At 35.6% G+C, this 27,971-nt stretch overlaps 1 protein-coding gene across 1 annotated transcript in view; it reads right to left on the bottom strand.

The window, feature by feature from the left end:
* PTPRQ (protein tyrosine phosphatase receptor type Q) overlaps window positions 1–27,971 on the bottom strand; it is a 99,480-nt gene that overhangs the window by 46,623 nt on the left and 24,886 nt on the right. Inside the window, exons 18-26 of the mRNA XM_059472321.1 lie at window positions 25,215–25,375; window positions 23,507–23,652; window positions 16,419–16,572; window positions 15,648–15,938; window positions 15,152–15,427; window positions 14,238–14,389; window positions 12,962–13,103; window positions 11,073–11,342; window positions 1,149–1,481 (exon numbers count right to left, since the gene is read on the bottom strand). Coding sequence (XP_059328304.1) covers window positions 1,149–1,481; window positions 11,073–11,342; window positions 12,962–13,103; window positions 14,238–14,389; window positions 15,152–15,427; window positions 15,648–15,938; window positions 16,419–16,572; window positions 23,507–23,652; window positions 25,215–25,375 — 1,925 coding nt within the window. The remainder of the gene's footprint in view (window positions 1–1,148; window positions 1,482–11,072; window positions 11,343–12,961; window positions 13,104–14,237; window positions 14,390–15,151; window positions 15,428–15,647; window positions 15,939–16,418; window positions 16,573–23,506; window positions 23,653–25,214; window positions 25,376–27,971) is intronic.

Genomic DNA, 27,971 nt, shown 5'->3' with positions numbered 1-27,971 from the left:
CCCCATGAGATGCCAGACAAAGAGAGTAAGTGCACATGAGAATGACTCTGCAGCTGATTCCAGCAATTCTCAATCCAAAGGACTACTTCTGAGCTTTATAAAAAATCAGGCTTTTATGATGTTTACTATCACAGTGTCCACACATCACATGATTATAAAAACCTGAGTGGGACAAGGCAAATATCTGGACCACTGAGTAGTCCTTGGTACACAGCTCTTTAAGTACCTGGTAGCTTTAATATTATTATTATTATTATTATTATTATTATTATTATTATTATTATTATTATTACTATTATTTTGAAAGGGGAAATTACTAAAAGAGCTCTGATTGAGTCAGGCTATCCATGGTGATTCTCAGTTGTTCTACAGAGGCCAGATCTCAGGTATTCTCTGTCCTAGGCTGGCTGCAAACTGGTAGGGAAGATCATATATTCCCATGACAACTGCCTAAATAATTTATGTTTCATGTCCCCTTCTCTCAAATATTTTGTGCTGACTTATTTATGACAACTACCTCTTCTCTTACTTGGAAATTGAAGTCCTCAGCTGAGGCATGAGAGTTCTAATATATGGTAAGGCAATCCTGTACATGTTTCATGGCTACTCTGATTAGTAAACTCTGTAGGCAGATATGGTTTTAGAAAGAAATCTTAATCCCTCAGAAACTATTGCTTAAATTCCACTGCCAAAAACACACAACAGCATTTCAGGAAAGTTTTACAACTTAATGAACAGACTTTTAGTCAAAGAATTTAAAGAATACTTTTTTCATTGGCACACCCCGCAGGTGAAATTGTACTGAAAAATGGCCTATCAACTCATACCAGCAAAAATTCAGACTTACCAAGTCTACACATGTAGTACAGCTGAGGATTGAAATACTGTTGGATAAGCAGTAAATATAAAAGAGTACACAAAATACATTGAAATACCAGTCAGTATTAGGTATGTATACCTACCACACAATTTATATCTTATATATATATATGTACATATATATAGTAGGTCAAGAGTTGCTATAAATCCTTATTGACTTCACCAGCATTGTAGGTCTATGAAGAAATAATTTCTACAAGATTTCTTGTTATTTAAATGAACATCACATTGTTATAGCATTATGAGACATGGCAGACATCCTTACTTACAGCCAGGAAGGGTTTGAGTTGAAATCCAAGGTGAAGAACTGCCATAACCAACATTTGTACTGGCAGCAACAGCAAATCTGTACCATCTGTATTTTTTCAGTTCATACACTGTGTCTTCTATCCAGTCATCCATGACATTTTCATATAAATACTGATGCATCTCATATTCAATACATTCCATAGCCTCCCAGTCACTGCAGTGGATGGATTGTAGCTGTGTGGTAATCTTGTAGTTTTGAAAGTAGCCAAGGATAGATTTTGGTGATCTCCAATGCAAGGTCACACTTGTTGATTGTACATTGGAAAATACAATATCTCTGGGTGCACTAGGAACTATAGATTAAAACACTTGTAAGAGACCTTAATTTGAATCAAAAGTGATTGCAACTATATGATTTTATCCACTGTTGAAAACATATTTTAATAAGCATATCTAAAGATCAAGATTCAAATTAATATGTTTAATAAGCAATACTTCCAATGGCATAAATCACAGTGTACATATTTAGGTAGCATATGTTAACTATAGCTTTTGAAATAAAGAAAAAAATTCTTGCAGGCATGGGATGTAGGACCAGTTTAGAGAGATGTTACATTTCTATTTCTACTTTTGGGGCACTGTCTCAACTAATGGAGGGAATATTGCACAAAGTTATTTTTCTATGCTAAAACCCATAGCATGTTTTACTGTGGTTTCTAACTGAGGTTCTTCAGCCCTCATTTAGAAATACTCATGTATCTCCTTCTCTCTTGCTAATATGTGAAATCCTCACACAACACATCAAGGTAAGTTTTGTAAATCTCCTGTTTCACCTTCTGAATGAAAAGTGTCAATACATGCAATATGTTTATCTGGCATTATAGAAGTGCTTTACAAGAAAATTAAGAGAAAGAGCTGAATAAAAGATAAAATAAGCTTCCCACAAACTTTGCTTCCACTTATTGTATGAAGTTATATTCAGATCCATGCGACAGAAGCAGTGCAGATATGTACATGTACACGCATTTACCCTGTGTATATTGAGTCAGCAGTGTACTCCCAGATTTCACAGACCAGTTGAACATATGGTTTTGTTCTATATCACATAGTCATACAGAAAGCTAATATTATCTCTAAGACTCTGTAAGATAATACTAATACTCTCTATGGCAAAAAAATGTGCAGAAAAATCAGCTCAGAAATCATTGTGTGCACATAGCTTTAAAGAGTGCTTTAGAGTCTTTGGGGGAAGAGGTATCACTGGTAAAAGAAAAACACATGATACATCCTCAAACTGAAACTGAAGAAATCCCAAGGCTTACATAAAGAGGAAAAGGATCCCAGACCAACGTTACTGGGGAAGAGAAAACACTCCTTTTTCTTTTCTTTCAGCCCTATGGGAATATCTGATGTTTGATTTTGTCTGCAACAATTTGTTTATTAAAATTATCACAATATAATAAGATAAAACTTCTCCACCAAATATGGATATTTAACAAGAAATATAAATTCTGAATCAGACAAAGATGTGTTGATGAAAAGGTTGAGAAATTAAAATCCCTTCAAATGAACCCAAAACAGGTAGAGTATGCAGGAGAGGGAGTAGGCAGAGAACCATAGGCCATCTCTTGTTCTTCCACTGAGCTCTCATGCACAAGTACCCAGCAGCACCCCAACATGCAACAGCCCCATAGGCCCCCATCTCGCTACACACTAACCAGACACAGAACAAAACCAAACGATATTAAAAAAATCTTTGCTAAAGACAACTTCCATCATTATACTCCATGCTATCAAAATTAAAGTTGTTTTTCTCTGCTGCTATTAGCATGAAGATAAGTACAGAAAGTAGAAAAAATATCAAAACATGCAGTACCATTCTTGCTTGCTCAGATTTGGGGATGTAATACTTAATTTACCCCCCTTTCAAAAAATAACTGCAATATTGTCATAAAAACTATATAAGCTGTATTAGCTATTTTTGTAAATTACAAGAAATGTCCTAGTTTGACTACTACTTTATGGAAAAAAAGGCAGAGAAATACTACATGGTTAGTAGAAAATACCTGTATTTTTCTTCCATAAATCTTCTAATTTTTGTTGTAATGTATGCTGTTAAGATACTGCAAAAATTTTACTTCTTATACACTCAAATATGATAATGATAAAATGTGGGATATAATAGAAAACTACTCTTAGACTATATTCCAATACAGATACTAGGGTTTGTCATAAAGCAGATAGTAACTGGTTAGTTGCTGGGTGTTAGTAGGAAGGTGGAAATATATACTTTCACTTGCTGAAATGTGCATCTGGTTAAGCCCTGGCTGGGACAACTGCAGTCTCTGCACCTAAACCAAGGCAGGTTAAAGAGGCTGGTCACAGACAAAGGAAGAGCAATGCCCATGGTCTAGACACCACGGTGGCCTTTCCTTCTTAAGGAGAGTACCTGGTTCCCTTATTTTCAACATGCATGATGACATCAAAAATAACCAAGTGTTAGCAATTTTGCGGTAAAGAAGGAAAAGATGTTTGGCTTTCACAGAACTAGAAGTTGTATCAGGCAAAATGGTGGTGGCTTTGATTTGTGGGCTCTCTGGCAGACTAACAAAATTCTAATAAATCCAGCTTCTATGAGTATTTGGAAAACTCTTGTATTTGGAAAAGTGACAAACTCACTGAAAGTGGGGGAAGAATGGACAGTGGAGAAATGATGTTTCTCTTTCTATCTGCCCTTTTTCCAACTGATGCTGAGGATGCCCACACATATCTTCACAAGGCTGAGGGTAACACCTGGGATCATCCCAGTAACACTACATGAAAACAACCATTTTAAAAGATAAACTTGCAGGTATCCTGATAGCAGACAATCAGACAAGCATTTCTTCTTTCACACAAAAGCTTGGATAACTATTTTCTGTTGTCTTTTTTCCACTTTATGAAGACCTATATAAACAAAATACTTGTAACCTAAAAATCAAGAGTCAGTGAGCAGAATTCACAGTAAAATTTTCTCTCTCGTTCCCTAGACAGACCTTTAAAATGGAATCAGAGCCTTAAATGTTAGTCAGTTTAAAATCAAGCTAATTTTGTCTCCTTCCTTACCTAGGCAAATCAAACATAAATGTAATCACTCATTGGAACAAATGAAAAGATGTGACCTGAAACTGGAGCAGATCAAAGACATTTGGTCCTAGGGCCCCAGTGAAGAGCAGTGACACCCAGTGGCACAGTGTCTCTTGAACTTGGTGATTGTGTTCAGAGACAATTTCAAGACAGCTATGCTATTGGGTTACAGATACAAAGAAGATTACAATTACTCTAGCATGGAGAATCAGATTTCCATTCCTCAAGAATGACTAAAATTCCCCCAACTTTTTCTCTCCACAGATGGTACTGATTTGAACAAACCATTCCATGCTTCCTAGAGTAATCATGCAGCTTGTTTAAATTTTCTAAACATGACTTAACTATGATGAAGTGATCACTGTTCACACTAAAAATTATGGAAGCCAGAAACTGCATATTTTTCAAATATTATTGCAGGTTACATTGGAACTGTATAAAGACTTATTATCAATTCTTATACACTGACAATTTGATATGTACCTCATGGGAATTGTATTATTAATCCAAATTTCGAGAAAGGTGCACTGAAAGAAAGGGCATGAGAAAGGTTATGATTGTGGTATTGTGAGAAACTAATTGCTGAGGACTGTTCTCTGATTGGCTAGTGGAAATTCTCATCCTAATTCCAAGTTTAAATTTCCCAAGAATCATACATAGGATCCCTTAAGTCTCATCACATATCTCACAGTGTTTCCCTATTGTATTATGTTTACTATAATTCAGCTATCTCTGGGAGTAGGGAGTTTTTCTAAGTCTGAAACATTTGGTGCAATGTACTCCACCTAATTTTCCATTTAATAGCTTCTAATTCAGCTTTTGAAAGCCAGCCAGGGAGCTGGCATAGAGGCTAACCATGAAATGCTGGTGAATTCAGTTTCTGGAATGGAAGAGGAATGAGGTATTTTCAGATTCATCTCCCATTGTTCATATGATGCCTAAATTTCAATGCAAAGTCACTGAAATCAGATCCGCATGGGATATTAAGCTCCTAAAACCTATTTACATGCCTGAACTCTCACTGAAGTTGACAGAAAGTTAAACACCTAAATAGAAGTTAGTTTGGCAGATCTCAGCCCTATGCTTGTCTGGCTACAATTCTAATCAGTCCTTCCAAAGCTGGTGGACTGCTCTGGAGTAAGTTTTTATTTGATAACATAAATATAAGGAAATTCTTGGTAGAAAAAGCACAGTGGAAAGACTCGTATCAAGTTAAAATTGGCCAGCAGAACTGGTTTAAACTAACAAAAAACACGTGGTAGAAAACACCTTATTCACAATGCAAAGATAACCTGAGGGCAGCAAAGGACACGTACACAAATCTACTGAGAAAAGAGAGGTTATGGTGTTCTGTGGAGACTTTTGTAGAAAGCAACAACTACAGCTGCAAAGGCCGTGAACAGAAGAAGTAATATGATATTGCATAGTTCCTAACAAAGTTAATGAAAAAAAGCCTGCCTACAGAACAGCTGCTTGTAGCTGGAGTTTGGATTAACAGGACTGCGGCAGCCTAGAAGTCTGTTGGGCGGTATTAAGAGCGTCAATAGGAGGAAAGTGAAGAACAAAGTAGAACCGACAGCAGTGGGCACACAGCAAAAAAAGTCTTCAGAAAATAGAAATAACTGAAAAGAAATGAAATATTCTTACTGACTATCTCTATTAAATTTTGAAAGCTTAGTTACACAAATGAGTTCCATGGGTTAAGCTGATAACCCTGATCATACTAAATACTATTTGAGTATAGAATGCTAACTTCAGGAGGAGTCATCATGATACAAAGTCCTGCTCAGTATGAATAAGTACATCATGAATAGGACTCAAATTATTTTGCTAACATAAAAATGTAAAAAACTGTATACTATTTTTCCCATGACTTAGGACTGACATTATCAGACATGCTTTAAAGGAAATTGCACAGTTGAGAGCACGTCTTAAAAGAGCCTCTATGGACCATGTTTCTCAGTCCTTAGCACATTAGAAACCTCAGTGTCCAACTGTGGAATGTAAGTACTGAAAAATAAAATCATGCAAATATAGAGAGAAATGCACTACTTTAAGCTAAAAAGAGTAGTGAAAATCTACCTGTACTCAAGTCTTAAATGTTCAGCTTTCCATTAAACTAAAACATTGTCTGTTATTCAGTAAGCATTTGTATTTGACCTGTAGATGGTATACATGTCAGCTTTGTACATATATGTCACCACCATTTCTTATATAGTAATGCAGAGTTGTCCCTACAAAAAAATACAGAAATTCCATTATCCTATGCTATATGAATAATCTAATTTATCAACCTCCTTATAAAAATCACACCAGTACAATTTCATTGGCAGCAACCAACTGATACTGCATTTTTCTAGTGAAGATTTCCCATCAGCCTCAAAGCCATCAACTTAAATTTGGACCAGACAACTAATCATAAGATGTAAAGAAGTCCAAACGTCATAAAGAAAATTACATCTGGGAAAAAAATTAGTCATCTTGGAAAGAAATGTTTCAAAGAATTCACTCTGAAATTTTTGGATGATTTTACTTTAATACAATTTCAAAATGTGAATTTGCAGGAGGGATTGAACACGTGAAACACACCGCCCTTTCCTGCATCAGTGACAGGGGACACTGAAGCTCTGCCATTTCCAACACAGTGGCTCTTCAGCAGGCTGATTCTTCAGGATAACCAGGGCAAACCATCTGTACTGCACATCCTACTTGCAGCCCTAAGAATCTCTTGAGGGCATGGGTTTAAATATTCTTCCAGTGCATCATGGTCATCTGTCATTTTCTTCACTACTTAATGAGGAAAATCATGTAACTCCAGTTCAGAGCTGTCATGAACTGCCAAATCCTGAGAAAAGGATTTATGGTGAAGGAAACAGCATTTCCTTGGATGTGAAGAAGGCTTTAGGCTCTTGCTATGCTTTGTGCTTCTCAAAGGTCCTGATTAAAAAAGCCCACACTTTCCAGTGGGAACCTGCATACTGGAGATACAAATCCAGAACCTTTCGAGTGCAGAGTGTAAAGACATTTTGTGCACATGTAACAAAAGATGATGCTAATTTGCCACCCCCAGGCCAAAAGACCTGAGAAAGTTTCCCATCACCAGTTCCTTTAGGCACTGCTCTTCTTTATTCAGAAGGCATACTTCTGTGTAAAGCTACAAGTCAACGGCCTGGAAAATGAAGCCCAGTTTAAATGAAAAAATACTTCTTGGGCAAATTTCTAGCCATATTTCTTTTATAAGCAAGTCATCATGAATGCATCTCTGTTTAGCAGAAAACAAATGGTAAGGACTGTCACCAGAGTACAGTGGGGGCCTCAACCTCTTCTTAGACTGTGCTCAGGTATAATATCAGGTATGACTAGCAGTAAGGGGGAGAAGTGGGGAAATTACTCTCTGTGTCTTAGTACTGCAATCAATAGGATTAATATTCTCAGAAAACAGTGAAAAGTCAATAAAGTAAAATCTAAATGAAAAAATTTAAAGCAGAAACAGGTTTCTTTTCAAGCTTTGCATACCTCAAGTGTTTTTTTAATTGTTCTATTTTTATTGTAAACTGAATGACACTTATCCCAGATTTGTGAGTTGCCCAGATTTGTGAGTTAACTGAATATTCACAGCTTTAGTGTGCCTTTTGGAGAAGATTCCTACTGTTTAATGGCTGTATCTTGCTTCTAAAAATTCTTTCAACCTTAATGAAATTTCAGTTTAGTAAGTGCATTATCTTGAAAATAATACAAGGATATATATTCAGTCATAAAATCCTAACTCATTTATGCATGTGTATGTATAGTATATTATCTTTGATATCCCTTATAATGTATTTAATCACAAACTAATACTTTCACTACAAAGCTGACAGCTTTTATGACATACTGCAACCTGACAAAGGCGGTTTACCATGACAGTGGAGCTAGATTAGACAAAAAACACTACTAATCTCCTCATAAATTTAAGTTTTATGATTGATGTTTAATTGTACCCAGGTATGAACAAATTTACCTCAAAAAAGGCAAACAATCTTGCGAAGAATTTAAAGGTCAAATGCTATGCAGTGAGACACTGAGCCAAATTCGATTTCACTTTATGTCAGAAATAAATGCATTGTCAGTGACTCAGTGCTGGCTACATATTCTGTGACTAATCTTAGACCACCATAAATAAGAAGCTGACAACAGCTATAAAACTGTTTCCATTCCCATCCATGAATCTCCAATTCCTAGTATCCAGTCACTACAAAACAATTCATGCAAACACACAGATAAAGAAATGTCCTAATAATAACTAGTTTGTTGTAAATATGACTAAGCAACAACGAAGCAAGAAAGGGTCAGTGCAGAGCTTGTGGCAAAAAGCACGTGTTGTAGTATAAATCCTTCACTTAGGAAAGCTCCTAGTGATAAGACACATGAAACAAATGCTACAAAATAAAGACTGTAATAAAGTGGTTTTTTTTCTCCTTGCTAGCACAACTCCTTATAACATGGACCATAGGACACTACCAGTCTTAATCCATAGCTTTCTCAGTCTTTCCTCAAAGACTAATAAATATACACTCCCAAATTTCTCAGAAATCCCAACAATTAACTTTCTCAGGTGTCAGGCTTCTTTAACACCACTAGAAGCCTTTCCCCCATCCTCCAAGATCAGAGGAAGTCTCCTGTTCTCCTCTGTTACCACAGGGTAACATCCCTCCTAGGCAGCTATCTCCATGAACTCCATGCCCAGGTTCAGTCTTGCTCTGGCTCTGAGAGTTGGCTCCTCAGCAGCCACAGTGTAAAAGAAAGCTTTGAGTGTTCTGACTGCATTTGTGAAATGTCCAGAAATGCAGGAACATGTATCTAACATTGAGCACAGCAGCTCAACTCAATACATTATTTCCAGCCAACACCGTAAAACGTTGAGTAAGAGTATGCTCATGTCTAATACTTAAACAATGCCTTTGCCTTTTCAAAATTGGATTTTGAGCCCTGCTGATGAACAGAAGTTTCTGAGCAAACCAGAGGACAGATGAACAAGACATAAGTCTTAAATTGCCAAGGCTCTGGACAGAAGGGGACTATCAGGGATCACAAACTGGCAGCATTTGTAGGGGAACTGTTGACAAGGAAGCCAATTTAGGCAGAAAATTTTCATCAGAAATGTGTATGAATGTGCCACATCATAGTTCAAATAACAGATGTGGCCAGGCTTTAGTGGGATAGACTGTATCATGAGGAGGGGCAGTCATCAAAGTACAACCCTGGCTATTTTCACAATGCTGACCAAAATATGCCAGCAAGGGGCTCGTCTTCATTTGGAGCTCATCCATTTGATCTGCAACCAAAGCAGCAGTAGTTCAGCTGACAACACAGACGTGGTCTAGATTCATTCAGACATGCACATCCAGAGTCTAATTTTAAGAAATTTGGAAATCAAAGCTCATAATGGGAGACCAAGGCTTTGTGGAGGGATCCACAGGAGGGATGCAGTGGAGGTGCATGCCACTCAGGAAGCTAGCAACAGGGAATCTAAGAGTAAGGGTAAGTCTGAGCTACCCTGAGTTCAATGTCTCAGCCGAGCTGCTCCCCTTCATTTGTCATTCTGAACCAAAACCCTGCTCCTGACACAGTCTTGTGTTTATTCTTTGACAGACCTGAGAAAATTCACTCTTTCTGTTGAAGTATATACAAGTGCTGCAACTCATCTTTAAAGTTATTCAAAAACTTAGTAATAAAATATTACAAAAGCTAGGTTTGGTTTGTAAGCCTCTGGGGTACAGTAGCCCTCCTCCATCCCACCCCTGTGTTTTCTAATTACCCAGCTTTTCTGAAATAGAGACCTCCTCAACTCCATTGCATAAATTCATCTCAGTTAAGATAACACACACAAAAAAAAGAGCTAAATGCAATTATTTCTCCTTTAATTTAGAAGAAACATGAAATCTTATCTGGATGTTTCTCAGCTTAACATAATTTTTTTTATTTTTATATTTAACTATCACAAAAGAAGAAAAAAAATCCCAAGAAATAGTCCCAAGAGTAACAATTATCCCTGACTGGAGGACTGAAACAAGCCTGTGCTTCCTGGATTCAGATTTGAGCTCCTCACCACTTTCAGTTTAGAAGATAGGTACACAGCTATTCACATGGAACTAATTCTATTTTGCATAGAATATCATCTCCATGTTCCACATGTCAAGTGAAAGCACTGCCAAGATTAGGTGAAGTGTGAAGTGTGTGTGTGTAGAGAAAAAGGAAGACAGACTTTGGGTAACAATTTTTCACTTCGATGCCAGAAAACCTGTCTACATTTTTCTTTGGATTTAGGTCACAATTTTCCTTCTTCCTTTAAAAAATCCTACCCATGATCAGTTATTACAAAGTTTGCTTGTAGAGGCTAAATTCTTCTCAATTTCCTGAATTCTGAACAGCTTTATTGCCATTGAATTCATACCACTGCCAGTTAGGAAAAGCCTACAAAATTTCAACACAAAAATTTCACTCCCAAAAACTTTTTCAGACATAGAGTCTCAAATATGATAAATACTCTAGGAACAAAGCAGATATTATACAGCAACCTAAATGAATAAAGTAACTATTCAAACTCACATAGAAAAAGATGTTCTCGCTGTGCTTTTAAAAATGGCAATTTATTCTCATCCCTAGGTGTGTTCTATAACAGGACAAAGAGGAAGCCCTGTTTCTCTTTGTTCCTTATTAGCAAGAAATTTAAACAACAGAATGATTTAACTGCCTGTATTGAAGCAGTTTTTCCATTTCTGCTTGTTTCATAGTCATCATTTAAATTAAAGAAAAAAATTACTTGAATAATTATTTACCTTTCTCTGGAAGTGTACTGGCATTGCATATCTGTTCTTCACCCTCACCAGCAGACGTTGCAGCTTTTATTTTAATTTGATAAGTAACGTTGGAAAGCAGATTTCTGAAAGTATGCAGTGTACCAGAAGATGAAAAATTTGTAGAATTTCCTTCGACTGCTATGATGTAATGTGTAATTATGCCGTTGGCAGAAGCAGGAGGGTCCCACTGCACTAGGATCGATTGCCAACTCGTGGCGATACAGCGAATGTTCTGTACAGCATCTGGCACTTAAAGGACACACAGGCACCAAAGATTAACATGTGCATGCAACTAAAACTGTAATCACACAACAGTATCATTAGAGAAGCAGACACGGTGTTCATAGCAAGAGTCAAACACTGCAGTGTCAGACATTAATAAAAAAACACATTGAAAGAACAAAATTATAACTTTGTCCTCGTTAGCTGGTTCCTTTCCAACTACTATGAATGTGACTCATGTTAGTACTTGAGAGAGAAGAGGGCATCTATCTGGCTTCTTCCTAGTTGTGGGCTTCAGTTTTGTTTCCTCAACAAAACTTTTTGCTCATATTTCCCCCATGTCTTTTTAAACACAGTGTACTATAACATACACAGTATACATACTGTATGTACCTACTCCATATACATAGCAACAGCATCAACAGTAGAAGTTCCTTATTTGTTTTCTTATATATCTGTCAGCCTTATTTCTTTCAGGCCCTTCTGCACTTTTCTCTGTACAGAAGTCACTGGGCAGATTTCAGAGCTTTCATATCAATTCTTTCAACTTATTGTTTCCCATCTATTTGCTGGTTGTAGCAAAAGAATTTTTTTTAAATGCTCATAAAAATTAGTGAAGGTAGATAATCCTACAATCACTTTGAAAATAGACCAATTATTTATGAACAACTGGTTAAAGAGAAATAAAGAAAGTAACACAAGTATGGAATGTCAGTGATGAAATGAAACAACTCCTGGATGATCATGGCTTTTGAGGAGGACCACCTTCAGCTGCCTGACTCCAACAGACAAACTGAAACAACTCAGTGATGGTCCAGATTTCTGACGGTGTTGTAACTCTTTGGTACAATAAACTTCAAAACTCTTCCCCAGAAACTCTTCTTTACTGGTTCTGGAAAGTGTCTTCACTGGAAGCATGAACCTAGCAGACATGTAGTCATCATATGGGACCTTTTTATTTTGGGATCTGCTCCCTTTGCTAACAGTGTAGAGGACCCTGGGAGCCCCCTAACCCATGCTTGTTTCCTGGCACTGACAGCTCTTACAGAGCCTAGGGGTTGCTCTGACCTGGAAAAGGAGTTTTGTTGCGCAAAACTGGTTTTGCACAACAGCCAGTTTCATAAACCCACGGGTTCTCTTTAGTGAATGTTATGTATTTCACTTTTAGTGGCTAGCTTCCTTCCTAAAATAAATTCTAAAAAGAAAAAAAAAGAAGTTTAAAAATTTCTATTTGTCTAATATAATTTCCAGTTCATTTGCCAATCTTTTATCCAGCTGCTTTTGATACTGCTAATGTTTCAGTTATTTTCACAGGGATCTGAATTATTGCTTTGATCTGCAAAGACTGATACCTATCTAATTTTCTTCCCTTTATCTGTGTTGCTATTAAAAGATTTATAGTAGCCATGTAAGCCTCTCATTTCAGATGAGGACATTTTTAATTCTACACTTCCGAAATCAGACTTCAAACCTAGGCTACAATAGGAATATGAATCAGTGCTACACAGGCAAGAGACAATGAGTTAGTATTAGGTTATATTTTCTTTGGAGAGAAGAGGAAGACATTTGTTCAATCATACAAGGAAAACAAATAGAAATGTATTTAAAACTGCCAGAACGACAGCTTATAAAAAGTCATATCCAACCTGATTCCATCGTTGTAAAGTGGACAGCATTACTGAACTGGTTGCCATTCCCAAGCTTGGTAAACGCAGAGACACTGATGAAATAGGGGCTGTATGGTTCTAATCCAACAATGTTTGCCTCATGGTTTGAACCTGAAATGTTCTTAAGGAAGGAAATATTATTAGTACACAATTAATCTCTAGAAACATTGTAGCCTTCACCTTGAACCTACTGAAATGAACAGAAAATTTACAGCCATAGTTTTGCATCTTCCAATCAGAGTAGCTCTCAAATACTGAAAATTATCTCCAGCTTCACATTAACCCCTTTCACCTTCTGTTTCCTTACAGATCTTTGGTGGTTTCTATGAAACTACCCTAAGAATGTGTTCCCAAAGGTATCTGGCTGTAGAATCCACTGTTTCTCTTTCACATGCTCATAGTGGCCTTCAGGCATTATGGAAGAAACTTCCTTCCACAATGGGGAATAACAGCAGACTTCACTGGAGCATTGTCTTTTCCTGCAGCTTTTACAAGTATCTCAGATGAACAGGGCTCACTATATAGTTTCTAAGCTTGAGATGCATTCCTGACCTCAGCTTGCTGCCTTTGCAGTTCACGGAACATTCCTTGAGGCCACCCAAGCAATCAGATTTAAGCCTTTTAAAAATTTTGCATATCATAAAATTATAGATTCATAGAATGGTTTGGGTTGGAAGGTGCCTTTAAAGACCATCCAGTTCCAACCCCCATACTGTGAGCAGGGAATCTTCCATAAGACTGGGTTACTCAGAGCTTCACCCAGCCTGGCCCTGAACATTTATGTAGTATCTACTTCAGTTACAACTTACTCAGTTCTTATTCTTAGATATTTTTTTTAAATGAAGACCTCTTAACAGTTTTTTACTATTTTTTAAGATAGTAAAAAATTTTTGAATCTTGAAAGTCCATAGGTACTAAATAGTTAAACAAAGGTAGCCACAAATCAATTAACTTCTGTCATTTTCTAACATCAAGCTTACACTAAAGCACCAAGTAGGAGTAATAAATCTCACTGTCAGTAAAACATTAGAAGCCCAAAGCACATTAAAACCAAACTATTTTTCCTGTTTAATTTGAAAAATTGAGTTACAGGTACAGTGGGAAGGAAAATAAACTGTCTTAGCAAATAGGAATTTATAGGCACTTCAAAATTCTAGGAGCATAACAGACATTTAAAATATTTGCCATATCTTTTTTTTTCCTAAAGCATGAAAAAATACTTTAAAAGATTATACACTCTTAATTATAAACATACCCAAAAAACCAGTTTTTCAGTGTTGTTTTGATAAATCTTAAAATTATATCTCATAATAACACCGTTTGACTGAGGACTTGGATCCCATTTTAGCCACACAGAATCTGCGGTGTAGTTGATAATGGTCAAATTCTGGGGTGGAGCTAATGGCACTGCAAAAGACAAATCACAAATACTTCAGGCAAAATAGTACATGCAGAAGAACATAGGCACTTTTGTTAACATTTGTATCTGAACTCAAGCTAACAGTACTTCATTTCTATTTCAATCTTTTGTCTTCCTCTTTGACATGAAACAAATTCCATTAATCCAGAATACATGTTTAGTCAGCAAGGGATCTTCTTGGAGATCTAACAAATCTATTAGTCACTTAAACATCCCTGCTGTCAGAACTAAGACATTTCTCAGAAGTCACATTACATATATAACTGGAATGCAATACACTTTACTTCCTCCGCCCATATATGGACCACAACTCATCATACATTTATAAGATGTGTAATTTACCATGCAGGTGAGAGGAGGTCCATGTCCAGGAGAACTGTGTGAATGTGTCAGAAATATTTCCATGTTTTATCATTTTTCAATTACATGGGGGATGAAGAGAAAGGTTCTTTTGTTTGCTTCAAAATCCCTGGCATTTGCAAACTAACACATTCCAAAGGCAAAAGATATTTCTTCATGGGGTTATTTTTGCAATCCTGCACAGAATGTGACCTCCTCTTGTGCACTGTGGCAGGAGGAGGAGCACTCAGGAAACCCCTGCCTTGCAGTGCTTCCTTCGCCTGAAAGCTCTTCACTCACAGACCAATGGAATATTAATCCTTCACATCAACAGGTCTGATGCTCAGATCTAAGATGGATGCTGTAATAGAGCTGATATTTTGAAGTTGTTTATAATTGAATTTGCTCACCTGACTCATCTGTGTAGAACTGAAGCACAGCAGAGGGACCAGGTCCTTTTATTGTTCTGGCAGCTGCATAAATGCTGTACAATGTGAATGGCAGAAGATCTTCCAAAATGATAAAATTGTTGGTAGTAGAGAACGAGCTATTCCTTTCTGGCCCAAACAAATTTAAATCATAATGTATTATAATACCATTTGGCTTAACAGGAGGGTCCCATGAAAGCATAACTGAGGTAGTTGAGAGATTTGAAAATGTTTTCATTACAGGTGCTGATTCTGGGACTACATGAAGAAATAAGAAAGAGAAAAACAACTATAATCTCAGAGAAATATGAAATGAAAAATTCTATTTCACAGTCTTAAAATAGAAATGTGCGGCAGTTGTTTGTGTCACTGTATTACAAAAACACTCAGTGAAACAAGAAAAAGAAACCATTTTTTTCTTTCAGAAAGCTATTTGGGTTTTTTAATAATTTCTTTAGGAATTAATAAAAAGTCTTACCATCTTCATCAGTTCTTATGTGAAGACTCAGAGTATGCCGTTCAGAAGATCCTTTATCAGTGGCTGGTGTGATTTTCAGAATGTAATCAGTGTATTTCTCCAGATCATCAAAAATTATGCTTGTGTTGTAAGTAAGGAAAGATAATATCTTACTGGTTCCCAGTTGCATTAAACTTAGAGAAACATGAAAGAAGACTAAGCCATTTGGCTGGGATGGTGGAAGCCAGCTTACATTTACAGAAGATGAGGAAATGTTTTGATAGATCAGATTTTCAACAAAACCTTCTGGGACTATGAGAGATAATAAGCAAAAAATTAAATGCATGGATTACAGTAATAAAACATCCAAACCCCAACCAGAAATAACTGCTCAAATATAATTAATCTGAGTCAGCTGCAACATTTTTTACAACTTTTAAAAATAATTTGTGTTTCAATATCAAAAGCAAAATGGTTGAAGGTATATATGAATAATCATTTCTGTTAAATTTGTTTAGGAAAAGAGTCTTAATGAAAGCTTAAGACAATCATTTTATTGCTTGTATCCACAGAGGCTTGTGCTCCATGTTCTATGTACTCTAGAGTTTGAAAGACTCAGATCAAAATGCCTTCCTTGCAAAGAAAAATATTGCAGCATGAAAAATACATTTAATGGTATTTTTCAAACTTTGCCATCATAGCAGTAAAATAACTTTTAAGTTAGACAATATTTAATAAATATTTAATAAAAACCCTGATATACAATGAGCACTAAAAGAGTTATTAACTTACTGTCTTGATCTGTATACACATCTATTTTTTCACTAGTTTTGTTTCCATCTCCAAATGCTGTGCTTGCAGTTAACCACAAAGTGTAATGGCTGTATTTTGCCAAGTCATCCAGCACTACACTGACATTGCTGTCATTACCATAACTTGTGAAATTCTAAAGAGAGAAATAAAAGAAAATGTTACCACATAAAATGATTTTTATTCATTGATTTCTCTTTCTAGTTCCCCATTTAGCCATCACCACCACCAGCAGCAGACATGATTCACCATAGCACTCAGAAGACATAAGCCTCTGCTTTGACTCCTAATGAGTACTGATTTTTTCTGAGATACTTGATTTTATGATGTCTATTTATACCCCTTGTAAGTACTACAGAGTACATGATTGGCTTCTTCTATTGTTTGTAATTGTTGAATACCAATTCAGAGATTAAAACTGTAATATTGCAGTATGTTTATCCATATTTCATCAAGAAAATTAACAAAAAACCCAGCATCTGCTAATTGTTTATAGATTACATGAACCACACATGCCTTGGCTGATCATTGATAATCAAATCAAAGGACCTCTCTCTCTTTAATCTATTTTTATGAGAGTAGATTTTGAACTTAAATCTTTCAGTGGCAGAGATCTCATCTCACCCCTTGATAAACTGTTCCTTTTGCTAGTTGTCCCTTGCAGTAACACTATGCCATTATCTCTAAGGAAATGTCTATAGTGAGTGGACTCATGTTAAACTGAAGGCATCAACAGAATTATTTTTTTCCTCTGTGCAGTTACTTGGTACAGAAAGAATAGAAGATCCCAGTCCCAGTGTCTTTTGAACTATATAAAAAAATTAATACTGTGACTACAACAGCAAGTTAGTGCTCAGATCAGCACCTCTAAGGAGGCCATTCCTATTTAGAATCAACAATTTTGGAAGATGAAAAGACAAAATATAAAGGCTATTATTTATGTAAGTTCAGCTACACCACATAAGTTCAAATCAGTTGAAGTTGAATGTGTTGAATCATCCACTGATTTACAGGAACCTGACTTAGATGATCCAACACAGTTTGGTTCATGGTTTGAAAATTGTTGAGAAGTCATTTAGCCCTTCAGCATATTCAGCTCAAGCATTGGGTAGCAAGTCAAATCATCAGTGCTGATTCAAAGAGCCAGTAGCATTTCTCTCCAGCAGCCACATTGCCCTATTGAGCAAATGGCATGGGTAGCACTTCTCAGGACCAAAGAAATCCTAACTTTTCTACACAGAAATATTTTCAGGATGAGATGGATTTTTTCCAGCCTCCTGATGAATTCCAGCTACTTCACCTGCCCCCTATTTTTGGTGTTAGATCAAATCCACACCCTCCACTTCTTTAAAAGGCAAGTTAGCTTTCAAGGAAATTTTTTTTTCTGAAAAAGAGAGGCTGCAAGAGCAAACTTACTAAAGCAAGAGAAAGGCAACAGAAATATTTGGGTATTGAAATTTAGAAATACCACATATAAGCACAGGAATGCTAAAACTGCACGCTGAAAAATTGATTACATTTCTCATAAGGAAAGTTCTTATTGAAGAAGTCACCGTGATATGCTTTATCACACAGTTGAATCCATACTATGCAAGCTGATAGTTCAGTATGTAACCTTTATGTCTGTCAGTAATGTCTGTCACATATCAATTTATATATCTCATGCAGCACTTCACCAATTTTTTGTATGAGCAAAATATTTTTATTTTTGCAGAAAACTATAGGTGACACTCTCATTACTTTCCCTGAGATTTTCATGTCTGTATTTGAAGACCTAGTTTTGCCTGCAGTCACTAGTACTGACATAAAATGAATAAGTAAACAGTTTGGCAATGAAAACTTAAGCCTTCGTTTTGAATGCAGAACAGAAGCTGCACAAATTGTGAGTATAATTTTTTTTATTTAATGTGTGAGTACCCACTCATTAAATGACTATAAACACACTGTTAGTTTTGCCCAATAGACTAAGTTAAGTCAACATCAGTCAAAATACAAAAAAATTCCACCTTAATATAAGACTTTTTTCTAGAAGTAGTTTGAATTTCATACTAGCTGCACACCTAACTGAAAAAGCCTGGAAAGAGCTTTGTGTTATATTTGGTAAGTTAAGATACAGGAAACAGTGGATCAGATTCTAAGGTATTTAGTTAAACACTGATACTCAAGCAGGGTATGACAGAAAACATCATCTGGCCCAGAGGAAGCATTCTAATACCCTCTTTTTGTTATTATTATTATTATTGTTAGCAAAAGTTAGTAATTTATAACAACACGTAATAATCACATTTTTCTTAAAATAAGACCTTAAAGAATTACCTGAGTTTTAAGGTAAAAATGTCAAGGCTACCACATCAAGCTTTGATCCTAGATTTAATGGGAGTTTATTGATATGAACAGCTGAAAATTCAACTCTTAGTTTAAAAAGGCCTTTACAATTTAGGCAGCTGTCTGGCAGTTAAGGACTCAGTGAACCAACATGAATAACAGGGTTTTGGTGGGTCAACAAAAACTATTTTAAGATGTAGTTTCTTTACTGTGAGGACCCCAAGGAGATATCTCTCACTACTGATATGACAAAATATTAGGAAAAAATATTAGGTAAATTCCAAAATATCAGGAAAAAAAGGAGCACATAATTAAGAGTAATAGTGAGCAGGAAGAGCTGTGTGGGTACAAACTGAGAAAAGATGAAACTTGTACTAATTGTACCCTGGGGATAGAACACTTTGGGAAGTTTTACAATTAACTGTGGCTGTAGATGAAAGCAAACAGCTTAGGATCTTTGGCTACAGCTGAAGAAATTCTTCCTTCTGTCCCTTTCTTCATCCATACATGAAAGAAGTTTTGACATAGCAAAGTATCATATTATTAAAAGCAGCTAAGTGTAAGCAATACACTCCAGCCATGAAAGTGTCAGCAGAAACTAGTATCTTCTTCACCTCAGGAAGTGGCAGATATTTCCAGTGACATAAAGCTGTAGTTAGCTGTATAAGGAAAACATGGTGATGCTCTTCTTCACTGTTAAGCTTTTACTTCTGTTCTGTTTTCTTTTTTAGGTTCATTCTATTGCATTCTTGTTTTGAGTCAGAGGATCACTTACTTGCCTCTGGGAATCAGGTGAGAGTGGTGATACTGTGAAGGCTTATCCAAATCATCCTTCAAGGAGTGGAATATTCACTGTTCCATTAAAAACCTAAGTGAAGTTATTTCCTTTTGTCTGCTGTACTATTCTGAGACCAGCTTTTTAAAAATTTGCAGTGTATTGTAGAGAAGTTCCCCTTTTTATCCCTACTTTAGTCATACAGGTGAAGAAAATGTTTGATTGTTAAGTACTATAATACATCGTTTGCATCCCTTGTCTGGATCCCAGGGGTAGAGCAAGTTGAATTTCACTCTGAACTGTATCCAGTCATATCCATTTTGCTTGGCTTGAGGTAGAGGTTGGATGATTTGTGTCAGATATTCAGTTGCTAGAAGGATCATGGGCTTTTTTTCAGTCCTTGCCCCTGGTACCCCTTTCTGGTCTGTCAGAGCAGGACAGCTTTCATCTGTACTGAAATTCCTACACTGGGGAAATTTATTGAAGCATATATTTATGTTTGTAATTAGCACCTTTCCACTTTCTTGCTAATCAAAACAGAAATATATAGAGATTGAGTAAGGGAGTTAATTCAAGCCAATGATATCTTTCATAGATTCATATTTAGCCATGAGAAAGTTACTTCCATTGAGTCTTTGATTTAGTTCGTGGATAGGACTGAGAATATGGACACTATGATTGCTTCAAGCACCAGGCAAGGCATCGTGGAGCAAAACTTGCAAAGCTGCTATTGCAAACAGTGAAATCTTAAACTGTAGGAACCCGGCAGTGTCACAGAGATGTGAGGTGAAGAAGAGGTACACTGTCATGTCATCTGTGAAGGAAGCACTCTTTGTCAGCATACCTGTCAGATCTTTACTGCACTGGGACAGGGTGTATACACCATGAAGTAGCATTTTCCCTAGACCTATGACAGCAGAAGATGAAAGATAATGCTGAACTGGAACTTAGCCTAATGCAGGTGATGGTTTATTCTAGTTGGCTACCAGCCATTCCTCCCTCTCTGACACATTTTCTTTTACAACTGTCAGCATCCCCATAGAAACAGTCCACTCATCTACCAAAATCCTTAAATCTAATCTCCATCACTAAATATTTCCTTCTGCTATTCTCGTCTTGAACCTTGGGTCTGAGCATCCCAGGCCTTCTGACTAGACAGCTGCAGTGTTATTTTTCATGTAGACCAGTAAAGCAAAGAAACTATACATTATTTTTCTGACTGAAGAGGGTACATAAATTTTCCCTTTTTGACAGAAAACTCAAATTTCTGCATCATGTCAGGGAGTAAACTGTATCTTTTCTCTCAGGTCTTTTTTGTATTTGGTCATTTTTTCCCTAAACAAAATGCTTCACTATGCAACTACTAACTTCCTAGTTTTAACATATTAATAGTCAGTGGTTTATGCTGATTAGGTTTTAATATGCCTGAGTATTTTGAGAATGTGTGAGAAGTGAAAAATTGAGACAACAGAATACACAGACAGTGATAAATTGAGACAACAGAATAGTTTAGTATGACTTCTGTATCTATTTCAGATTATGAGAGCATTGGGAAATATTAATTTGCTTGATATTCTTCAGCTAAGGTGTTTATTCAGGCATCTAGAAGTTATGCTTTAAGACTTGGACCTCTGGCATTATGTCCTGACAAAGACGCAAAGACTGGTAGAGAATGGCTGCCTGCAATGTGAAAATTTGAAATGTGAAAAGATCACCCACTTTTTCAATTCTCCTGTATAATTTCTCCAACTGAAAATACAGTTTGGCTAAATATAATCAGAATGGTGACTTTGACACAGAGTATTTCGGCCAAGGATTCTTTCTTTCCAAATATGTGCAATACAAAACTTAGCAGCAGACCCTGCAATTACATGGTTATAGTTCTAAGTTACAGAAAGCTGTAAGCTATATGTGTGCATACTCATGCAGCTTACAACTGTCTGTATATATCATATACATATATATATATATATATATATAGTCACACATCAGGCTGACTTTCACACATGCATTTCTCTGTTGTAAAAGGAGTAATATAAAATACCTGACAGAAATGAGCGGGCTTTTTTTCACCTGTTTGAAATCTGTCTTGCATCCATAGGAATGCAGATTAGGACTGTAGTGTAGATTTGGTAGTTGCCAAGAGAAACAGTGAGCAGACACGATGTGAAGGGCATAAGGAGTTAAAGGGAGTAGACAGATTAAGATTTGATCATGATTTGAGAGATTAATGCTCATATCCCATGGGCAGTAAGAGACAGATGCAACAGCAGCTGAAACTTATCTTCTGAGGGCAGAGGGATGGAATAGAAATCAAAGTCAAAAGGATGAAAATGGTAGGTTCCACAGACAGAGGTAAAACTACTGTCAGCAGTAGCTGACAGAACTACTGTCAGCACTTTTGTCCTGACAACACATAATATGCCAAAGCAGCATTAACTTCCACTTGTGCCACCAACATTTCCTGGTCTAACTACATTACATGATAATAAAACCGGACCCTCACTTTGCTGGGCCAATGCTACTGTGCTCCATCTTCCCTATCTTCCTTTATTTACAGAATCCTGGGCACATCTTGGGGGTTTTTATATCTCTCTCTCTCTCTCTCTCTCTCTCTCTCTCTCAGTGTGTCAGCTTTGCCTTACTCATTCATCTCAGAGTTACACCTTCCTAAAGGCAGGAATAGTCCAAGTCCATAGTCCTACTCTAAAATTGCTTGAAGTGTCCTTCATAGGATGAGCTGGTTCAGGTGATGCACTGATGTAAAGTTTTTCCACTTAAATTTGTCCACTTTACATCTTAAATCTCTTAAAGAGATTTAAGAAGAAAGCTGTTGCCATAGCAGTGTGTGCAAACAGAATCTTTGATCTGAACTGTAGCCCTGATTTTAATCTCATCAGAATGTGAATTCATGGCACAGTCCTGCTTGCACCTGAAACTATGCAGAGCCCAGCAACTACATACTTGCACACAAGTCAGAGACATGTATACACTGAAGTATGTCAGCAATTATTCACTCACAGCTATGTCTAACATTTGTGAATATTTTTTCTAGTTATCCTCAAAAAGTGCACCTAAACATATCTTGATCATAAATTTATGCAGTCAAGGTTGTTTTCCGTACATAATTTTCTAAATGAATTTATATTTCTTGTTTTTCTTCCATATGTGTAAAACTTGTGACCCAAAAACTGTAAAGGAAGCTTATTTCTCTTATTATATTTCTGTACTATAAGATATTCACAGAAAGTAGAATAAAAAGACTATATACAATTAATAAGTGAAGTGCATAATTAAGGATGAAAGCAGGAATCAGGAAAAAAAAAAGCAGCATCAGGAAAAAAAAAAACTAAATTAAAATATATCTCCAAAATATCTCCAAAATATTATTTACAGGATTTTGTCTTTTAAGCTTTAACTTCAGAATAAAAATCTTTGCTTCAATATACTAAACAGTAATTTCCTTTTGAGAGTAAGAAAAATATGAAAAAAAAATCCTTACTTTCACATTACATCCATATTTTCAATACTATACCATTATGTATTAAAAAGTAAAACCAGAAACAGAAATTTACTGAAATTGATAGATTAGACTTAAAGAACACTCTTGGGGGTGTGCCATGCATGTAGTGGGTCTTGAGTCTATCCACTACATATGCAAAGTGTGTATGTATATTAGGTGTATGTGTACATATATATATATATATATGTACATATAAACATTGCATAATGGAATATTACACAAAACCTATTGGCATTAATGCTTATATGATATGAATGCTCAGTGAGATGCACAATGTAAAACATATGATTACAAGATGTACTTCTGTCTTTGTAAGTTTAAAATCTACATCATGATGAAGGAAATATGAAAAAGCAATTTATTGATAACTATAAAACTGATTTCATCTTAAAGTAATTATTAGAACATTTAATTTACTTCTACAAAATAATATAAAAACACGCTTACCTGTATGAATATTCCTGAGTTGTTTTTGAAATAAACTGAGTAGTACAGTATATTTCCATTAGGCTTTTGAGGAGGAGACCAGAATAGCATTATTGATGTGGAAGAAAGGTTTCTGTATGTAATATCTTTTGGTGGATCACTTGGTGCTGCAAAAATGTTAATTTTAGCATAACTTAAGCTTTTGTACCTCAAGGATTTTTACACTTAATACCGGAGGTTCATCCACTATAGTAGATTTTACAACATCCTATGGCAAATAAAATGTATTTCTGATTATGGTGTAGAAACTGTTTCACAAAATAATGAACTAAAACTGTATATGTGAAATGAATTTTTAAAACACTTTTTCAATCATATTTGTATTTAGCTGCATTTTTAAACAGATAAGATTTTTCTTATAGAATTTTTCCTGTACTTACTGCTTTGTGCTCATAGAAAATCTAATTTGTAGACATGGAAGTTGACTGAGTTACGTGTCTATACTCCAAATATAGTTAGTAGGGGGGAAAAAAGTGATTTTTTTCACAAAACCTAAATTTAAAGCCTCTTTCTCTCTGATTATAAACAGAATTTAGGCTCCCAACTCATGTAGGTAAACCAGTTACTTAAGCTTGAACAGTATGATAATTTATCTTTTTTCCTCTTTTCTCATCCTATTAAATGTGCAGAAAGACCTCTGTAAGCCTTCTTCCATTAGTCCCTCCTCCTATTTATAAAGAATAGCAGCATATGGTTTTTCTCAGTAACACAGTGATGTAGGAGAGTTAAATTCAATTCCTTAAGATAGCTTAGGAGAATTTAAATCCATATTTCTCACCATCCAAGAAAGTGCTCTACAGAACTTGCAGTAGAGTACTGAATACTATGAGTTATGTATCTCTCTTGCTTTGTGCTGCTCTAGTTTGTGTAAAATATTAAAATATTAATTGGAGGGGGAACTCCAGCACCAGTTCCTTAAAGTCTGTCCCTATAAAGTAAAATTATATTCCCATACCAGTTTCAACAGCAACTGTGAATATCTAAAAGCTGATGATGTAGACAGATTTTGGAGGGATGGTTCGGATAGATGCTATCCTGCCAGTGGTTGTGCATTGGGGAATTGTTGATATCTGTGCAGGACGATTCTGAAGTATGCCTGCATACTATCTGTTTTGCAACAGATTATAGCAATATGATTGATGGAAAACCAGAAACAAAACTTAAACTGAATAACTTCCAAATGACTTCCAGTATATCATATGATCATATAAAAGTCACTTTCCATGTTGGAAGTATAAAATAATTAAAATGAAATATACACTGACAGTGTTCATTTTCAAATTAAAAATATTTCAGACTTAAGAGTGATATTCTAAGAAGTATTTTCCCTATCAGAAATTGTGTCACAGCTGCTTAAAGCAAGGATCTCTTAAAATATATTATAAAAATAATATTAATTATTTCAAAGTTTAGAAAGAAATTATTTGGATCTTGTCTGTCCTAAAGAGAAATATTTTTTTTTCTCAGTAAATTAGTAGCGATACCTATCATAATTTTATAGAGCCATAGATACATGTATACACAAAGATAGAGGCACAGAGACAGGTAGAATGTCTGTCTTTTACAAGTCAAATATCACTTCTACTTCAGTGGATTTATTAACTTTAAAAAGGCTGACAGAATTTTAAGTCTGAATGAAAATAAAGGTTCATACTGTATATAAGCTTACCTCCTTCAGAAGTTCTGAATGTTATAGTATCACTTTTTATGTTGCCATCTCCAAATCTTGTACTTGCTGTTAGGTAAGCACTATACTCACAGTTATATTCTAGGTCTGTGAATTCCAGTGATGTTTCTGTTACGTTTACACTCCTCTTTGACATTTTATTCCTAAAGAAAAATTATTTTATTAATTATATATATACACCATTTCTCTCTATATATACACACCATTTCTCTCCATATATATAATTACAGCATTTGTAACAAAAATGAAAAATGCAATATTGTGTTAAATACAAGTAATTTAGGTTTTTAAAAGAGGCGAGGATAAATTTTTGTCTTTTATGGTTAAAAGCTAACTTTTGTACCATGGCACACAGTAGGGCTCTTCATGTTGTTTCTTAAAAAAAAAACCACCCCAAAACCCCACAGAAATATGTTTGCTAATTACATCAACAAAGACAATGGTTACATGAAATATTAAGGAGAATTATTTCTATCTATTAACTGCTTTCAAATGGTTATGTGGTACCCCTGGGAAGGACACAGTAGGGCATAACTAAACTGTCTCCCTGGACAGGAATAGCGAAATATAAAAAGATTATAGCAGGGAGCATGCCCTACTGTGACTCTGTGAAATTGGTCAGAAGGCTGAAGTTATAAATGGAATAATAGAAGATGATATGGAACAGGAATTAGCTGGTGCTGAGTTAATTCTGGTGGAATGTAGCAGAGGATCAGAATGGAACTCCAGTCAGGTCAAAACCCGCCTAGAAAGACTGCAAGATGTAACATTAATAAAACACTGGTATTAGCATAGGTATGAAATGATTATCAGAAAGTAAAATAAGGTACAGAAAGAGCTAACTTGAATTCAAAAAGTGTTATATTCCTTGTAAAGTTAACATAATCTTTTCAGAAAGAAATAGGAGGAAAATAAAAACCTAACATTCCATTCCTTCAAAGATTTCTTTGAGTAGGTTTAGGTATAGTACGAGTATGTGTCCTGCATCTCTAATAGGATTTCATACAGAGATGATAATTTGATAATTAAAAGCAAGTATCTTGCTCCAGAAATCACTGTGAAACTCTTCACAAATGACAATGTGTTCTAATACTAAAAAAAAGAAAAAAGTGATTCAAAATTACTAAACTTTCATCCTTTGATAACTGAATGACTGTCCCATTAGCAAAGATCGCCATCTAATATATCTGAAAAAGGTTAAAACAAATTAAAAGACAACTGGAATGAGAAAATGTACAAGAATGAAAGAAAAAAATTCTTTCTAACCATCAGATTTTGAGTGGAATGTCACTTGACATGGGAAACACTCTTGGTAACAGAGAAAGTTAACATTTACATTTTTTCCAAACTTCAGACATTTTTAATAGTCACTGAAATTTACAAGAGATTACAGCTGCAGTTATCAAACTCTATACAAAGAAAGACATTTTTTCCTGGATCTTTGCCCAATGTATTCTTAGTATGGAAATATGTATCTGGTTATAATTTAAGTAAGAAGAAAATCCACAGCTTAGTGTTGTGAACATTTCTACTCTGAGTACTGCATTCTTACATATGAGTTGCCAAAAAACATTTCCACAACCAGGCACGGAAAGAAGAGAAAAAACTTGAAGTATTTCAAGGGAAGTTTACTCTGTTTAGAAACTACAAAGATTACAATAAAAATAAGAAAACATTGATCAAAGTGAGTGCAGCCTTCACAGACAGTGAGGAAGTAACTAGCAGAATAAGTTATGCCAAGAAATTTTACTGAAAAAAAATAATATAAGGTTTTAAAATGCATTTTTTTTTTCAAAAATGGAGACAAGACAGATTCTAAGAAATTGCATAATTCCACTTGACAAAGACAGGTACCATACTGTCTTAAAAATCTATACCTCCAAATAGACCTAGTCAATAAGTATCTCACAAAAATTTGCAGAAAAGGATAATGTCAAAAAACAATAGCTACATACAAGTTCAGCAATTTTGTTAATTGCACATTTAATACTCAAAAATTACATTAAAGGAGTATGAGTTTTTGGGTTCAAGGAAAGAAGAAATTTGCTTTACTATCTACTAGCACCCAAAACCACCTTGTCCTCTGACAAATTCCATGAAATATAACTGAAAACATTGCAAACATCACCCTTTCTATTCTATTGATTGTGTATTCTTGTTCCAAATCAGCTAAAGAAAGCTTACCAAATTCTCTATAACTGTTGCAAAATATTTAATGAAGTGAAGGAACATTTATTTAACAACTGTAGTAACCTTCTTCTTTCTGCTTCATTGAGAAGCACTGGGATTAACAGTCTCCTCCAAAATATATTGAATACCTCCCAAGAGCAGCAACTATATGGCATGACAATTTGCCTTGTTAAATCTCCCCCTGCAAGGCATTTGATGAAACTGTATAGACAATTCTTTTAAATACTTAACATTACTCTCCTTCCTCCACACCCCTCGCTCCCTGCCAAGGAAGGAGTGAAGTTGTGACCCCTTTGAAGGCAAAGGGAGTTTTTCTCCAATGTCCTTGCCTTAACATGATACTTAAAGCCTAAATTTAGGTATGGCACAGTAAGGAAAGACAAGACAGAGCAAGAAGAATAGGGGCAAGGCTTACAGCAAGAAGTTATGTGGTTGCTTAATTGCAATATTTAGAAATATGGATATTTTAAGAGTTGTTTCTTTTTTAAAAATAATTCTGTCTAAACCTTTTCTTACAGTAATAAAAGCAGTAAGTTATAAGGGAACATA

Source organism: Ammospiza nelsoni, chromosome 5 (assembly GCF_027579445.1).
Source record: "Ammospiza nelsoni isolate bAmmNel1 chromosome 5, bAmmNel1.pri, whole genome shotgun sequence".
Lineage (NCBI taxonomy): Eukaryota > Metazoa > Chordata > Aves > Passeriformes > Passerellidae > Ammospiza > Ammospiza nelsoni.
The sequence above is the reverse complement of the archived record's forward strand: the minus strand, read 5'-3'. Positions and strand labels throughout refer to the sequence as shown.